Below are 17,912 nucleotides of genomic sequence, written 5' to 3' on the forward strand. Positions count from 1 at the left end.
GACAGGAGGATCTGGCGATGTCGTCCAGGGGTGGCAGAGGGCAGCTGGGCGGTGTTCATGACCCTCTGTGCAGCTGATTGTTTATGAAATCAAAGTTATCACATAAAATATTCAAATTATTATATTTAAAAAAAGATAAAAATTGAGATGAAATGAAAAGTGTCATAATATGGATTATAAGATACAAATGATAAAAATAAGGTGTTGAAATTATTAATCACACGCTGTCAGATTTATAGGATGATCAGATTCAACATTTTACACACTGATTTACAACAGAGATGTAAAGATTTAATCCAGACTCACCAAATAACATCAGTGTTTCCACATCTGGAGAACAGGCTCGTGTTGATGACATCATCTGTGAGAAAGCATCACAGCATCGTGCTTCTGATCTGTGGATTCGTCTCACAATCATAGTGGACGAGACGTCAGAGAAGTGACTCCGGCTTCAGTCCATGAAACCTCCAAACTTCTCCTTCATCATAAAAGATTCACTCTGTGGGGACGACCTCGAGTCCCCACAGAGTGTTTGAACAGATTTATGTCCCCACAATGTCAGTAATACAGACACACACACACACACACACACACACACACCCCCGGGGACCGAGCAGGCCATAGAGGAGTCCCAGCATGCATCTCTCTGTTCGCCTTGCAATTCAGCTGGAGTGTATGTGTGTGTGTGTGTGTGTGTGTGTGTGTGTGTGTGTGTGTCTGTGTGTGTGTGCTCGGTGGCCTGGAAGCTGAAGGGACGCCTCCTCACGAACACCAGAGAGCAAAATGAAACATGGAGGTCGCTCGTGTCTGACTTCATGTTTGCAGCTGAGATCAGACTCCAAGGACCTGCCAGTGACATCACACAAAGAGGCGGAGCTGAAAGAAAGTGGCCTCTGCACACAGAGGGGACCATGTTGTTATGTGGGGACCGTCCCTGCTCAGATGGCGGTGCGGGGGCCGTCCACGTGTTTCACGGTGAAATCGTAGTTTTAGTGCCTGAGCGGCAGAGTTCAAGTGGGGGAGGGGCTTATATCACCCTTCCTCAGAGAAAGGGTGATATAAACCCCTGCTGAGTAGGTAACAAACGGCACGTGGCGGTAGGGTCCCCCGCCTGATGGAAACCTTAAAACCAAGGGGCGTACAAAAGAGGCCGCCCATGGCTCCTCGCTCCAACGCTCACAGCCGTGACCCTCGCAGCGCGAAGGAAACTGAGTGGCTGCTGATTCTGAGGAGGTCAGGTTGGACTTACCTGAGTGAGCTACCTTTAGCTTCCCCTGCAGTTACTGCCCAACAATACAGCTCTCTGATTGGATGATCTGTCAAATTAATTTTGGCTGCTGCAGCAGGTGGACTGAGATCATGTGGTGAACACACCTGATGACATCACTGCGTGTTAATTACAGTTTTATGCAGTGGGTAGGTGGGGGACTGGAGCGGGGAGGGGGTAATGAGAGGTTCAAAATGCATGTTTCTGTGGCAACCACATGAATGATGTGTAGCTGCATCTGTGTTGCCGTGGTAACTATCACGGCAGCGATGCAAAGCCGATTTAAAAAGAGAAAGAACCAGAGAAGAAGAGCAGAGCGCTGGGTTCTTCTTCTGCTGCTGCTCTGCGAGCGCTCACACAGCCCTCAGCGTGCGGTCAGCACACTTCACTGCACATTCACAGTTTAGGAAGACGTTCTATAAACCGAACCTCTGAGTTCATCTAATGTCCACATGAGGGCAGCCTCCAGCGGGCGGAAGTTCCTGCTGGACTAACTACGCTCCTATCACCTGCTGGAGTCATTGCTTGGAAACGAGCACCATCCTAAACCTTCAACGGTCCAATCAGCACGCAGTAAAATCATGTGAAGGTTGTCAGAGTCGTTTTTAGTTATTGTTTTAGAACAGTGGTTCCCAAACTCTTTTTGCTAGGCCACACTTTGTTTTACAAGAAAATCTACGCAGCTGTTTCTAAGTGTTTGGACACGTAAACGATGTTTCAAATCACTGAAAACTGAGGTTTTAAAACTCCTTTTTTGCGTTTACGTGTGGACGAGGAATACAGAGTTGGTCACGCAGCGTCAAAGCTATGTGGCTTTTTTCACGTCACACTGTGGCCACGTTATTGCTTACATGGGATGAACTGCAGAATGGCAGATAGAGACACTGTTAATCTGACTGTCTGCAGGTTTTACACACAGTTACTGTCCCTCCGTTTACAAAGGCAGAGGCGTCACGGTGTCATTATTTTACATGTAGTTGTTTTTTCTGTGTAATAATGTTCAACATTGCTGTCAATACATTTTTCAAAAAATGCCTCTCTGTGCAAAATGGGTTCAAAAACATAAACAGCTGTGGGATCCTGTTTGTCTGTGACAGAGGGAACAAACTGTGGCAGGATCAGCCTGATGTTATTTGTATCCTGCTGTAACTTTACTGTATAAAGAGCAAACATCTCCAACATGTCAGGAGTAGTTAGTCATTACAAGAAGTGTTTGTGAACTAAAAATCAAGAATGTGGGATCCTGTTTGTCCCTGATTTAAACAGCCCAGCGCTGCTCCCGACGCAGGGAAAACCAACCCTGCAGGGAGACCTACCTCGGCACCTGTGCAGGTGAAGCCAAAGGGAAGATTTGCTTCACCATATTTTCTAGTCTTTGGCTTGAAAGGAAGTTGGTTTGGAAACATATTCGATGCTTCATCTTCTGCTTTGCGTTTGTGTGGGCGCCCCGTCAGAAACCTGTCCATGTACCAGTGTCCAAGCGCTCTTTTTTCTTTCTTTTTTTAAAAATTCATCCCACCCCCCGCCCCACACTTTGGGAACCTCTGTTTTACGAGCAGGTGGAAGTCAGGAGGCTGAGCACACAGCGCCCCCTGTTGTTGTCCTGACTGTGTCCATCCTTTATATCCAGTCTGTGTGAATATGAAGCCTCCTGCTCACAGATGGTCATTGACTATGTTGATGACAGCCGTGATTTTGGATCCTCCATCATCACATCGTGTCCTCCTCACGCTCAGCATGGAGCAGCTCCATCTGTTGATGAAGGTCATGTGATGCAGATCCTCCCAGCAGCCAATAAACAGGTGACACGTCACGCTGGTCGTTAGATTTAGTGTCGGTGTCATGCTGAACATTTTCAATAAATCACTGAAAAACGGACAGACGGACGTGAACGCGACGGGATTTCCGACGCTCGTGCCCGTGCTCCTGTGGCTGTTGGTCCCTCTCCTCCGCTTGTGAACGCGCGGGACGCTGGGAGCGAGCGTCAGTGATCCAAGGACAGAGCGGAGGGGCTCGTGAGCATCAGGTCACCTGGAATTCCGCGAGCGTACCGAAACGGAGGAGACCCGGACCCGGAGCAACAGCACCGAGCCCGGGAGAACCGGGCTGTCCGTGACGGTCCGACCCGGACCCCAGCGATCTCGGTGTCACGGGGCTCCAGCGGCTCTCTGTCATAAACAGCAGCAGACTCAGACCCACGGACACACCGAACCGGGCCCACGGAAACACGGGAGGACAAAACAGAAATCAACAGGAGGCCGAGTAACGGATCCAGAACCCGCAGGACCGGATCAGTGAGTGTTTATTGTGCTGTATGAATGACCGCGGGCAGAACCACGTGACTGTTTTTACACTTTATTGATTCGTTTGGGTTTTTACAAAAAATAAAAATAAATAACAAGATCAGAGGGAGTAACTGCAGAGTAACTGAGTATTTTTGTTTGAGTACGGCTCTGAGCAAAGCAAGTCTCCTGCAACGTGACACAAACTGGACCTGGTCTCAGAGCTGGTCTCAGACTGGACTCAGACTGGACTCAGACTGGACTCAGAGCAGGTCGGGTAGATTTTGGGGGTTTTCTGGGTGTTTTGTGTGTCTGTGCTCTGAGGCATGTTCCTGTATTTCTTGTGTGTCTTTGTGTTTCACTTCCTGCTGTCAGATTTGTCCCCCCTGAGCTTTGTTCTTCAGTTTTGCGTCTCTGACACGTTTGTGTCTTCTTGTCTCATGTTGTGTTTTTGTGCTCGTTTGGTGTGTGCACTTTGTCTCCCTGCAGCTGTTGTGGTTCTGGATGTCTTCATCTTGTGTCTCTTGAGGTTTTTTTGTTACATTTTTGGTCTTGTTCGGAGGTTTTGCAGCTTTGCAGTCGTCATTTTGTGTTTGGCTTTCAGTCGTTATGGTTCGCGGTCTGTCCGTCTCCAGGTTTAGTCGTCTCTGCATGTCTCATTTTCTTCATGGAGCCATTTTGTGTCTCTGCAGGTGTGTTTGGCACTTCTGTTTGTTTCAGCTTCATTTCTCTGTGTTTGTGTGAGTCTGCTGTGAGATTTTTCCCGTTTTTACAGCCGTCTGCTCCGCCTGTCACTATTCCCGAGTGTCTCCACAGAAATGTGACTGAACACGAGCACTTCACGCAGACTCCCGGTCTGGAACACCAATGATAAACTTCCACCTGCATCGCTTTTTGAATCCTCCCCACAGAAGCTCAAAGTGCGCACACCTCCGTCTCAGCTGACCTCCACCACACGTTCCTACTTTTCTTCACTTTAGCTTCTTTATCGAAGGGTTCAGACTCTTTGATTCGTCCACGCTCGCCTCAGGCTCGTCCTCCAGTGTCAAACTTCCTGATTATAAAACATAAATTCAAATGAAAAGATCAAATTCTTATTGTCTGTTTAAACTGTAAACAAATTACAAAAAAAACACGAGATAAAAATCTGGAAATGTAAAAGCAGTCTCCAGATCATGGAGTAAAAACTGTAAATTCTGACATTAAAATCCAAAATATATAACAAAACAAATCTTTATTATCATACTGCACTGATGGAAGTCACGCACTGACGGCGGCCTTCACCACGCCCACGTTTGTTTTAATGACCCCTTATAAACCGTTGAATGATGACATCAGCGCCGGGATAAGAAGGGTTCAGGTGACATCATCAGGTCACGAGACAAATCTTCTGTATCTTCCTTCATGTTGTTTCACATGCTTTTGATTTTGAATGTTCACATCGAGCGTCTGACCTGACGCAGAGCTGCTTACATCAAATCAATTTCATTTTGTTTGAAAATTAAAATTAAAAAATCTTTTTGCGATTACCAAGGAAAAAAAAGACGATGGAAGCCTTAAAAAAAATCCAGATTATGAGATTAAGTCGGGGTTACGACATCATTTAAACGCCAGTCTGGACGTCTGCGTCCCCTCAGGCGTATCTGAGGACCCCACGGTGGGACTAAATCGTCCCTTTAGTAATGCACTTCCTTTCCCCTCCCCTCAGTGGAGCTGCGCGGCGTGCTGCTCCTGGCCGTGCTGCAGTGCTGCTCGGTGGCGCTGTGCGGCTGCGAGCCGCGGCTGGTGAATGTGGGCGCCGTGCTGAGTCAGAAGCGATACGAGCAGGTGTTCAAGGAGGCGGTGAGTCAGGCCAACGCTCTGTACGGGAAGGACAAGTTCAAGATGAACGCCATCTCCGTCACGCACAAGGCCAACGCCATCCAGATGGCCCTCTCCGTCTGCGAGGACCTCATCTCCAACCAGGTGAGCACCTGCTGTCACATGACCCCTCAAACCTGACTCAGAAATGTCTTATCCCCGCCCCGCCCTAAGCCTGGTTCTGTCGGAGTTGGTCACATGATCGCTGAGGTCGTAAACGGCCTAAACTGCTGCAACTTTCACGGTGAAACGAAACTCTTCCTGTTTACCTTTCACAGTAAAAGCCCCGACAGAACTATGGGAGGTTTGAATGTGAAAATCTGTCTCCTCTGTTAACCTAACCTCAGACAAACATGATCTCAGATGACATGATTTATTCTGATTTCACTGCAGGATGACTTTTATTTTGACAGGTTTACTGGTGGGGTGGTTGGGGGTCATGACCCTGTCCTGCAACAACAGCAGCAGCTTCACAGAAGTCATCTCGTAACGAAGCGAAATGCTGATTTTGGTCTAAATGAAATGAAAATGAATGTAATTAGTTGTCAGATAAAATAATCCTTACCCATGAAACGTATTTAGATCATTGAATTCTCGTGTTATTAGCTCACATCATTACATTGTTCTCATATTTTTATATCATTTATAAAAAGAGAGTCCAAAACAACACGAGCGCCGACACGTCTGAATGAGTTAATTACAGGAACATTAAAAATCAAAACGTCAGAGCGTCCTCAGCTGGATTAGAACAGGATAAAACTCGTTTCATGGCTGCAGAGGTGACGTACAGGACGCTGTATGCTGGTCAAATTCTGATTGGTTGATAAGCGAGCTGAACAGGTAAGGGAGTTCACCTGGACTGAGAGAAGCAAGAAAAACAGACGAACAACAGAACAAGCAGAGCTGCTCACACTGCCCCCATCTGGCAGCAGACGCTCACTGCAGGTTCACTGGGTGCACCTGGACACGCGGCCACGCAGAACGAACTACGCCTGGATTCAAACTCAGGACCTTCTTCCTGTGCGGCCACAGAGCGCACCACAGTGTAAACACTACATGTTGCTAGGCAACCGTTTCAGATGAATGTCTACGGGGCCAAAATGGCGTCCTGGGTAAAATCGCTGCACGATGTATATGTTGTGAAATTTGAGGCGATGGAGTTAAAATCCCACAAGATCAAAACAGCGCGCTCGGTTTTCTGATCGTGTATCAATAAAGTTGTCACATTTGTAGCAGCTGTTTCCATCTAGTTTCAGGATGATCTCAGTCGTGTTTGGTTAAACTCTGTTCATCAGGCCATCTTCAGACTTCAGCCGTGGCAGATTTATTTATGTCACGCTGATTCTTTCAGTATGTGCAGAGACATGTGGGGGTGGGTGTGCTCGTGTTTCATAATTATAATCAGAGTGAGAGTAAAACTGAGAGCAACAGCAGAATAACAATCACTGCACTCATGTTAAGCTGACTAGGCTCGTACGTTTTTAATATTTGGGAACATAATGTCATCTGTTGCCACCAGGAGGACATCTGTACAGGGGCAGAGAAAACAAAGCTGTTAATAAGAAAACTGCTCAGTTAATCCATCAGTGAAATGATTCAACATGGCAGTCGTAATGTGAACGTTTCCCTATTTTAGGAAAGAAAATCTTCGCTTTGTACATGGACACAAATCAGCTGAAACGAGAGAAGTCTGTTTCCCAAATTACTGTAAAACGTGTCGTATTTTCTTATTTTTACACAAACATGATTCAGTCTTCTGTCCTGTTTGTGGACCTGAAGACTGACTCAGTCTGATTTAGTGACTTTTTTAGGAGAAGTAATCTCAGACCTCTATGCAGACGTAAGATTTATGTAAACCATCTGAAGGCCTCACTGCCCCGACTGCACAAGATTAAAACTTGAATAGCTTTGAGCTGTATGCCAAGAGTGAACGAGACATCGAGTCACTGATCCACACCACCAGGATATACAGCAATGACATCGGGATGTCGTTCGGGCTGGAGAAGTGTAGTCGGATGGTAACAAAGAGAGGGAAGGTAGTCAGAACTGAGGGGATTGAACTACCAGAAGGCAACATTGCAGACATAGAGGACAGCTACAAGTACCTGGGGATCCTGCAGGCGAATGGGAACCATGAAGAGGCCGCTAGGAAAGCTGCAACCACCAAGTACCTGCAGAGGGTCAGGCAAGTCCTGAGGAGTCAGCTGAATGGTAAGAACAAGATCCGGGCCATCAACACGTACGCCCTGCCCGTGATCAGGTACCCTGCTGGGGTAATAGGCTGGCCAAAGGAGGAGATAGAAGCCACTGACATAAAGACAAGAAAGCTCCTTACCATGCATGGAGGGTTTCACCCCAAGTCCAGCACCCTGAGGCTGTACGCTAAGCGGAAGGAAGGGGGCCTGGGACTGGTGAGTGTCAGCACCACAGTCCAGGATGAGACAACGAACATCCAAGAATACATTGGGAAGATGGCCCCAACTGACCGAGTGCTCAGTGAATACCTCAGGCAGCAGAAACCCAAGAAAGAGGAGGGAGACGAGGAACCATCATGGAAGGACAGGCCCCTGCACGGTATGTACCACCGGCAGATAGAGGAGGTGGCTGATATCCAGAAATCCTACCAGTGGCTGGACAAAGCTGGACTGAAAGACAGCACAGAGGCACTAATCATGGCAGCACAAGAACGAGCTCTGAGCACAAGATCCATAGAGGCTGGGGTCTATCACACCAGGCAAGACCCCAGGTGCAGGCTGTGTAAAGATGCCCCAGAGACAATCCAGCACATAACAGCAGGGTGCAAGATGCTAGCAGGCAAGGCATACATGGAACGCCATAACCAAGTGGCCGGCCTAGTGTACAGGAACATCTGTGCCGAGTATAACCTGGAAGTGCCGAGGTCAAAATGGGAGATGCCCCCAAGGGTGGTGGAGAACGACTGAGCTAAGATCCTGTGGGACTTCCAGATACAGACGGACAAAATGGTGGTGGCTAACCAACCGGACATAGTGGTGGTAGACAAACAGAAGAAGACGGCCGTAGTGATCGATGTAGCGGTTCCGAATGACAGCAATATCAGGAAGAAGAAACACGAGAAGCTGGAGAAATACCAAGGGCTCAGAGAAGAGCTCGAGAGGATGTGGAGGGTGAAGGTAACGGTGGTCCCCGTGGTAATCGGAGCACTAGGTGCGGTGACTCCCAAGCTAGGCGAGTGGCTCCAGCAGATCCCGGGAACAACATCGGAGATCTCTGTCCAGAAGAGCGCAGTCCTGGGAACAGCTTAGATACTGCAGGACCCTCAAGCTCCCAGGCCTCTGGTAGAGGACCCGAGCTTGAAGGATAAACCGCCCGCAGGGGCGAGCTGGGATTTATACTTACAGTGCTGTTGAAGCAATTTTCCCCTTTCCAATTACTTTTTTTAAGGTTTGTCACACTTTAATGTTTCACATCATTAATTGGAGATTATGTATGGTAATTTCAGGAGCGGGACCACGCCTCCAAACATGCTCCTTCCGGTCCTCATCTGTACAGGTTCCCCCAGTCCTGCAAGCTGTCATTCTCGTTTACGTGCTCCTCCCCTTTTCAATTCTGTAACTTCTTCACTTCTGTTCAGTACGTGGGGATCTGCCGGGCCCGGGAGCCGTCGCCAGGCCCCCTCAAAGCCTTCCCCAAACCGCAGCTCATGCCCAAGCATCACCTTTACCTACTAAAACGCTGTCAAACATAAAATGAGGACGTGGGTCCAGCGAGTGAAACAAATGTAAATATTGGACAAAGCGACCCACAGTGAGAGCCTTTAACCACACACTGTCACAGAACAGTGGAGAACCTTCCCACGAGTGGCCGGCCAACCAAAATTACCCCAAGAGTGCAGCGACGACCAAGAGGTCACATGTAGGTTTGGATTTTTTTTTAAATTTGTTTAATTATCTGAAACGTTCAAATGTGTCAAACATGGAAAAACCCAGGAAGAGGGCAAACACCTCCTCACTGTACGATGGAAGCAGTGCGTAACAGAGTAGCCATCCATCTCAGAACGAAAGCATAGAAACAAGCAGTGTTTTTGTGCCTTTAAAAAGATATTACAATGATTTCAAACAGATGCAATCAAATCAAATCCTGTCAGATTGTCAGCAAACAGCTGCTCTTTGAGTGCATCAGAAATATTTATGTGTTTTTATGTGCAACCATCAGAGAAAAGACTATTCATCCAACACGGGCTCTGTAACCTGTTTCCTTTGTGGAGAAATGAGGCCAACATGGCGTCGATGTGTCAGAGGGAGCGATGGACGTCAGATTACCGTCCTCTCTCTCTCTGTCTGCAGGAACGCAGATGTAATCCGTCCAGAGAGATGCAGGGATTACAGCGCAGGCCTGTAACTGTGTTTGCTGCAGGCTGTTTGGTTCGGCTGAGCAGCTGCTGGTGGTTTCATGTGGTCACAGGTCCTGTTTGTGCTGCTGACAGGGAAAAGAAAACGTGCTTTCACTGCGGTTAGTTTATTAAAAACATGATATGATGATGCATCCATCATATCAGGATGAACAGAAGCTGTTAACAGGTAGAGTCTGCCTGTGGAAATGATATCCAGCTCAGTCTGAGGTCACGAGGCGAACGTCGGCTTCATGCTTGTAAAAGCCGCAGCTTCCTCCGAGCTCAGAGGAGACGGGAGTCCACGTCTCACACTCTTTCTGTCTGTGCCTGATGTCCAGACCAGAAAACATTTGTTCCTTCCTGTTGCCCTTCACACTAAGAGCCTCAGATGGTCTTGCACTCTTGCAGTGGAAGAAGCAACTGAATAAAACAGGACATTATTGAAGTAACGTGCACCAACACAAACTCTTTGATCTGCTGACAGTAGCGGCGGTCTGAGTACAGCGGACTCATCTTCCTGTTCAGGAAACAGTTTGAGATAATCTGACCTTTTGCAACGGAGCGTGCTGGAAGCAGGCATCAGGGCTGTGGTCATGACAGGATGGACGTGGTCAGCAGCAACACTCGGGAGTTCAGATGATGCTCAGCTGGTCCTGAAAATCTGCCTCACGACGTCACACCAGCCTGAACACCAGTGAAGGGTAAAGGCGGGATGCCGTCGGAGAATCGTCAGACCAGGAAATGTTTTTTCGTCTTCTGTCGTCCGGTTTTTGTGAATGCGCCCGTCTGCTGTTCAGAGATGCTCGTATGCAACCTTTGGTTATGAGTTGAAAGCAGTCTGTCTCTGACCTCTGACCTCTGATGTCAGCAGGGCATTTTCTCCCAGATAACTGCTGCCGACTGCGGGTTTTTGTTCTTTTTATTTTATTTATTTGTCTGTAAACTCTGGAGATGTTTTCGTTTCTGACACACTGAGACGACCGACCGTGCAGTCGCATCGCGTACTTACTGATGCTTAGTTTGAACCTCTGCAGGTCGTCTTGAATGCGCTGAGTTGCTGCCATGTGATTGGCTGGTTAGATGTTTAGGTTAGCAGGCAGTTGAACAAAGGGGCCAATGAGTGTACAGTATGAATGACTCGTCTTACATAAATGAATTATTAAGAAGATGAATTAGATACGCAGAATTATTAATGACACTATCAGAATGAACATAATGTTTTATTCATTTAGTTGGTTTTATTTATTGTAGCAATCACACTAAACATCGTTACTGGCATGTGTGTTTTAAAAGATATTTTGATTATTAACATAAATGACAACGTTCAGGATAATGCTGCTTTCACTGTGAACACTGTACAAAGACACTACATGCGTTTAATTGTAATACAACACCTGTAGGGAGGAAAAAAAAAAAAAAAAAGCTTTAAACGGCAAAAGTGACAAGAAATCTGAGCACTTTCACACATGCAGAGCACAATAATGCCCCGACTGGGCAGCCGCAGGTGCCACCAGCAATCAGTCTGGGCAAGCAAGGCAGGCAGTGCTGGTCCAGTGAAGTCTAAAAGTAGACCTCGCTCTCCTTAACGTTCAAACGACATTCAGCCCTCCAGCGTTGTTTGTATCCAGTCTGTTGATGGTTACATAAGTGGTCACAGCGGGCTGCTGTCTCTGGAAGCATGAATAACTCTGGAAGCTGTGGTTCCTGTCATTTTGATGTGTCCGTGTCAAGCTGAGACCAGAAGCATTTTCTGGTTGTTAAATCTGTTTGATGAGAGACTAGCATCACTGACAAGCTGCTGCTGCTTTCACTGATCTGAGATCATTTACCTGTGCATTGTGTGGACACACAGCTAGCATTAGCAAGGATTAAGCATTTTAACGGGGAAGACCTTCCTGACCGACCACCTCGGCTTTTTCCTTGATGGGGGGCGGGTGCTGCTGAACAGAATTTAAATATTTAGTCTAAAGTTTGATAACATGACCCTTTCAAGTACTACACAAGTCACACAAGTGTACTAACAGAAGTATCTGAACCGAGACACATCCAGTGTTTACTTCATTTTCTTCAGGTCCGATTTTAAATACAATCGAGCTGCTCGGTGATTCACCACAAAGTTATTCTGCTAGAGCGTCGGCAGGCGTAGTGACGTAAGAGTTTCAGCTCACGCTCTCTGGTCTCTGTCCTAAAGCTGCAAACACTCGGCAGGACATAAAAGTTTCTCTGCAGATCGCTGAGGTTTCTCTGAAGCTGGTGAAATGGAACCATTTCTCAAACTGGGATCCAGGAAGGATGATTTTACTCGTCATAAACACCGACCAGTCTGAACCTTCACTGGTTTATACCAGTGAAACCAGCATGCCTTTTATATTATTTGACTGATTTCAAACTGCAGACAAAACTTTTATCATTTTTTTAAATGTTACTCAGCAGCCTGGGACGACTTTGATCTCACTGATCCAAACATGTGCAGGTTTTACTACAGGACGCAGCACAAACACGAGTGTAACGGCCTACAGTCATCCTGCTGTTGGACACAAACCTGTCAGCAAAGCTGCTGTGAGCAGATTCCTCGTTCTCTACATTTAACTGCAAAGATTGAACTGAAGGAAAAATTGCCTTCATCATTTACACAAATATGAAGAATAAACTCATCAAATGTAATTTTAAGAATCTTTTCATCTGTATCATTAACATCTTATGTGTGAGGCAGAAATGTTTGCACTGAACTGTAACCTGAGTTAGTATCAACGGCCGATTTGAACGTTTTACGCTTTGTTACGTGTGAACGTCCTGGATCGTTTGGCTCGTAGGATTCACAGAGCAGGATTTGTTCCCAGCAGTTACTCTGCAGCGTTTGCTGTTTGCATCGTGGAAAAATCCTGCGTCTGCATCACAGGGCCAGTCATTAGACACGAAGGACTGATTAACATGAAACATTTCTCTGTCTCACTGAAAACAAGGGAAAACCCACCGAATAACTGAGAAATCATAAAAAGTTCCAGCTAATGTGACAGATGTGCTACAGATGTGCTACGTGTCTCCAGAAACCACAGCTCACTGCTGCTTTTCTGCAGACCGCTAACATCAAATAGTAATTCTAGAAAAATCCATCAAACCCGCCGGCACTACTTTCTACTCGACCTTTCTGTGTGGTACACGGACATCTGAACTGAGATGTGTTTGTCTTACTCTGTAGGTGTACGCCATTCTGGTCAGCCATCCTCCACAGTCCAACGACCACCTGACTCCAACGCCTGTCTCCTACACCGCCGGTTTCTACCGAATCCCCGTGGTCGGCCTGACGACACGCATGTCCATCTACTCTGATAAGGTTAGCTCAGTCGGTCTGTTACAGCAGAGCGCTGACGGTCTGAGCTGCAACGCTCACATGAGGATCTGATCCTGGTTCTTTACACAGCTGTTTGCATCCATCACTGTTTTATTCGTCAGAGCCTTTCATCTTGGTTCTGAATTTTCTCCACTGGAGTGAAAATCAGGAAAGTTCACTTTTATGCAGATGACATCCAGGTGTCCCAATCAGAAAACACACAGAACGAGTGAAAAATCACAAAAGGTGTCACGTCTGCAGAGGTGAACGGCGTGGAATCAGGTGAATGTGGACCCAGAATACAGACAAGGATGGAGCAGAATACAGACAAGGATGGAGCAGAATACAGACAAGGATGGAGGTGGATGATAACAAAAAGCGAGCCTTTATTTGGCTGAATAAGAGTTCAAACAAAAGCAAAGGAAGACAGGATAAAGACATGCTGTGGGAGAGAGACAGAGATTAATAACAGGTATGATTCAGTGCAGAGAGGTCTATTAACACATAGTGAGTGAAGCAGAAACACCCAGTGCATCATGGGAATCCCCGGCAGCCTACGTCTATTGCAGCATAACTAAGGGAGGATTCAGGCTCACCTGGTCCAGCCCTAACTATATGCTTTATCAAAAAGGAAAGTTTGAAGCCTAATCTTGAAAGTAGAGATAGTGTCTGTCTCCTGAATCCAAACTGGAAGCTGGTTCCACAGAAGAGGGGCCTGAAAACTGAAGGCTCTGCCTCCCATTCTACTTTTAAATACTCTAGGAACAACAAGTAGGCCTGCAGAGCGAGAGCGAAGTGCTCTAATAGGGTGATATGGTACTACAAGGTCATTAAGATAAGATGGGGCCTGATTATTTAAGACCTTGTATGTGTCATGGCTGTGTGCAGGCAGGAAGGACCCAAAATGCAGGACTCACTGAGGCAAAGGTGAACTCAAAGGTCTTAATGCTCAATTCCAATTTCTTGATGAAATCCGATTGTTTTGTCTGCTTGTTCACACTACAAATAAAATGCGACAGCAAATGCACGTATTTTACATATTTGTTTAATATGTGCGTTGAAGGACATGTCCTGGTCAAAAATGACTCCAAGGTTCCTCACAGCGTTACTGGAGGACAATGTAATGCCATCCAGAGTAAGAATCTGGTTAGATACCATATTTCTAAGCTTTTCAGGGCCGAGTACAATAACCTCAGTTTGATCTGAATTAAGAAGCAGAAAGTTAGCGGCCATCCAGGTCTTTATGTCTTTAAGACATTCCTGCAGTTTAACTCATTGGTGTGTGTTATCTGGCTTCATGCACAGATAGAGCTGGGTGTCATCTGCATAGCAGTGAAAATGTATGCTATGTCTTCTAATGATGCTGCCTAAGGGAAGCATGTATAATGTAAACAGAATTGGTCCTAGCACTGAACCCTGTGGAACTCCATAATTAACCTCAGTGTGTGAAGAGGACTCTCCATTTACATGCACAAACTGGAGTCTATTAGATAGATATGATACAAACCACTGCAGCACAGTACCTGTAATACCTACAGCATGTTCTAATCGCTCTAATAGGATATGATGGTCGACAGTATCGAACGCTGCACTGAGGTCTAGCAGGACAAGCACAGAGATGAGTCCACTGTCAGAGGCCATAAGAAGATCATTTGTAACCTTCACTAAAGCTGTTTCTGTGCTGTGATGAGCTCTGAAACCTGACTGAAACTCTTCAAATAAACCTCTGCAGATGATCTGTTAGCTGTTTGACAACTACTCTTTCAAGGATGTTTGATATGAAAGGAAGGTCGGAGATTGGCCTATAATTAGCTAAGACTGCTGGGTCTAGAGATGCTTTTTGAGTAAAGGTTTAACTACAGCCAGCTTGAAGGCCTGTGGTACATAGCAGATTATTAGAGATAGGTTGATCATATTTAAGATCGAAGCATTAATTAATGGCAGGACTTCCTACCATAGGATATCCCAGTGCTCCCAGTGAACAGCGCTCTGGTTCCTCACCAGGTTTTATACACATGAAATATTCACACATTTTTCAGGTGGAGGCAGCTGCAGTAAGCCAGACTACATCTGTTTTGTTCTTTGTGTGCTTTCACTCAGCAGTACAGTGTTTGATAAATGTGTTAAGGAAGTATTGGCTCTTTTAAAAATGTACATCATTTTGTAAATATAATCTTTTTATAGCAGCTGTTATGTTTCTGCAGACAATCATATTCTCGCTTTTCTGGCTTTTGGTTCTGTAGAGCTTCTTCCTGATCTCTGGTTCGTTATGATGTCAACTCATCATACATGTGAAGGATGGATGTTTCTGGATAAAATCAAAGTAGAGTAAGAACCTGTTGGGTTAACCTCCTCCACCTCCTCTCGTGCAGAGCATCCACCTGTCGTTCCTGAGGACGGTGCCTCCATACTCCCACCAGGCACAGGTGTGGTTCGACCTGATGAGGGAGTTCAGGTGGAATCACATCATCCTGATCGTGAGCGACGACCACGAGGGCCGAGCCGCCCAGAAGAGACTGGAGACCCTGCTGGAGGAGCGTGAGACCAAGGTCAGCAAGACACGCCCACATATGAGCTCATAGACACGGACATGCAGTCTCAACGTGCTGCACATCACGTGTGTGTGTGTGTGTGTGTGTGTGTGTGTGTGTGTGTGTGTGTGTGTGTGTGTGTGTGTGTGTGTGTGTGTGTGTGTGTGTGTGTGTGTGTGTGTGTGTGTGTGTGTGTGTGTGTGTGGGCGCACGTTATTCAGATGCAGGTTTGTGTAGTTTAGCTGCATGATAAATAATGAGCTGCTGTGTGAGAGGCCTTCATCCCTCCATCATCGCTCTGTAAATTCTCCAGGATTGCTACTTCATCGCTCCCTCATCCTTCCTTCATGCTTCCTTCGTCCCTCCTTCATCTCTCCTTCATTGTCCTTCATTAGCTTTAATATTCTTTCTGCCAGATGCTTCACAGCAGCTTCTCTTTCATCCTTTTTCTTTATTTTCTATTGTGTTCTTTTTCTTTTCTTATCTCCACCAAGAGGTTTTACAGGTTTTCTGTTTACATGGATCATAAAGAACCAGATGAGGCAGAATGACCGATCTCTGCTTTTATTTTAAGTAGCTGACCTGTGTGTAGCTGAAGCTGCTCACTGCCCCGGGTTTTTATGTTCTCAATAAACACCTGATGCCACACGTGATCCAAACCAGGATAAGAATCACAAACATGATCAAACATGACCTCCATGTGTGAAATGCAGATCCAGGAGGTTTTACTGACTGGACTTTGCTGGACTGGACTGTGCTGGGACTGTGCTGGACTGGACTGTGCTGGACTGTGCTGTGCTGGACTGGACTGGACTGGACTGGACTTTGCTGGACTGGACTGGACTGTGCTGGACTGTGCTGGACTGGACTTTGCTGGACTGGACTTTGCTGGACTGTGCTGTGCTGTGCTGGACTGGACTGTGCTGGACTGTGCTGTGCTGGACTGTGCTGTGCTGGACTGGACTGTGCTGTGCTGTGCTGGACTGGACTGTGCTGGACTGTGCTGTGCTGGACTGGACTGGACTGGACTGGACTTTGCTGGACTGGACTGGACTGTGCTGGACTGTGCTGGACTGGACTTTGCTGGACTGGACTGTGCTGGACTGTGCTGTGCTGGACTGGACTGGACTGGACTTTGCTGGACTGGACTGGACTGTGCTGGACTGTGCTGGACTGTGCTGTGCTGGACTGGACTTTGCTGGACTGGACTTTGCTGGACTGTGCTGTGCTGGACTGGGCTGGATTGGACTGTGCTGTGCTGGACTGCTGGACTGGACTGGACTTTGCTGGACTGGACTGTGCTGGACTGTACTGGACTTTGCCGGACTGGACTGGACTTTACTGGACTGGACCGTACTGGACTGTGCTGGACTGTACTGGACTGTGCTGGACTGGACTGGACTTGACTTTACTGGACTGGACTGTACTGGACTGTGCTGGACCTGTTGGTCTGGACTGAACTCTAGACTGGTCATAATTTCCGACCTGCTGATCTTGACTCTTGGTCTCGACTTGCTGACCACAGTTCTGGACCTGCCCGTCTCGACCTTCGATTTTCTGTCTTGACCCCGGATGTGCTGGTCCTGACTCTGAACTTATTGCTCTTGAGTCAGGACTTGTTGGTCTTGACTGTGGACCCAGCAATTATGATTCTGGACCTGCTAGTCTGGATTTAGGACTGAATGGTCTTGACTCTGGACCTCCTGGCTATAATTCAAGCCCTGCTGGTCTTGACTGAGGACCAGCAGGTCTGATGTGCTGCAGCTCCTGAATGTCTCATGGTTTTCCATCACTGTGTATTGTTAGAAGATGAATGTTTTATTGTTGGAATACTTTTCTGTCTTGGTGGAGGTTTTTGGTGCTTTTTGTTTTACTTTCTACTTTTTCGTTTCTTCTGTTTTTCAATCTTGAGTTGACTTTGAGTTCATTTTTTCCTCTCCTCCTCTTCCTGTCGCTCTCTCTCTTCCTGTCTGTCCGTTCACGTCATCCTTTCAGTTGCTCCTCCGTCTGGTTTCTCATCGCCTCGGCTCTGACGGAGTCGGAGTCATGCAAACACATCTCAGCTGCTTCTGTGGCAGCTGTCGACCTGACTGACTGTCAAAGCGACTCTCTCTGTGCGACTGACATGCAGCAGAGCTTCGACACGAGGGAAACCGCAAGAGTTCAGGCCAACCAGCACGTAAACTGGTTTCCCTGTTTGATGAGCTTCTGCTGTAAACATCACGACACCACAGTTAAAGGATTCAGTAAACACGCATCGCCAAATTTA

At 46.8% G+C, this 17,912-nt stretch overlaps 1 protein-coding gene across 21 annotated transcripts in view; it reads left to right on the plus strand.

The window, feature by feature from the left end:
• The first annotated feature begins 2,867 nt into the window (after positions 1-2,867).
• Positions 2,868-17,912, plus strand: part of grin1b (glutamate receptor, ionotropic, N-methyl D-aspartate 1b) — a 57,737-nt gene continuing 42,692 nt past the window's right edge. For 17 of the 21 annotated variants that reach the window (XR_005698056.1, XR_005698068.1, XR_005698070.1 and 14 more), the window contains exons 1-4: positions 2,869-3,561; positions 5,258-5,514; positions 12,981-13,115; positions 15,485-15,661. Coding sequence is in view for 4 of the 21 variants with exons in the window: in XM_040046646.1 (XP_039902580.1) it covers position 3,561; positions 5,258-5,514; positions 12,981-13,115; positions 15,485-15,661 (570 nt within the window). In the remaining 17 variants the exon portion in view is untranslated. Of the gene's footprint in view, positions 3,562-5,257; positions 5,515-12,980; positions 13,116-15,484; positions 15,662-17,912 lie in introns of all 21 variants that reach the window. The other 4 variants (XM_040046646.1, XM_040046648.1, XM_040046649.1 and 1 more) reach the window with 3 other exon arrangements.

Source organism: Simochromis diagramma, unplaced genomic scaffold (assembly GCF_900408965.1).
Source record: "Simochromis diagramma unplaced genomic scaffold, fSimDia1.1 OVJJ01000038.1, whole genome shotgun sequence".
Classification (NCBI taxonomy): domain Eukaryota; kingdom Metazoa; phylum Chordata; class Actinopteri; order Cichliformes; family Cichlidae; genus Simochromis; species Simochromis diagramma.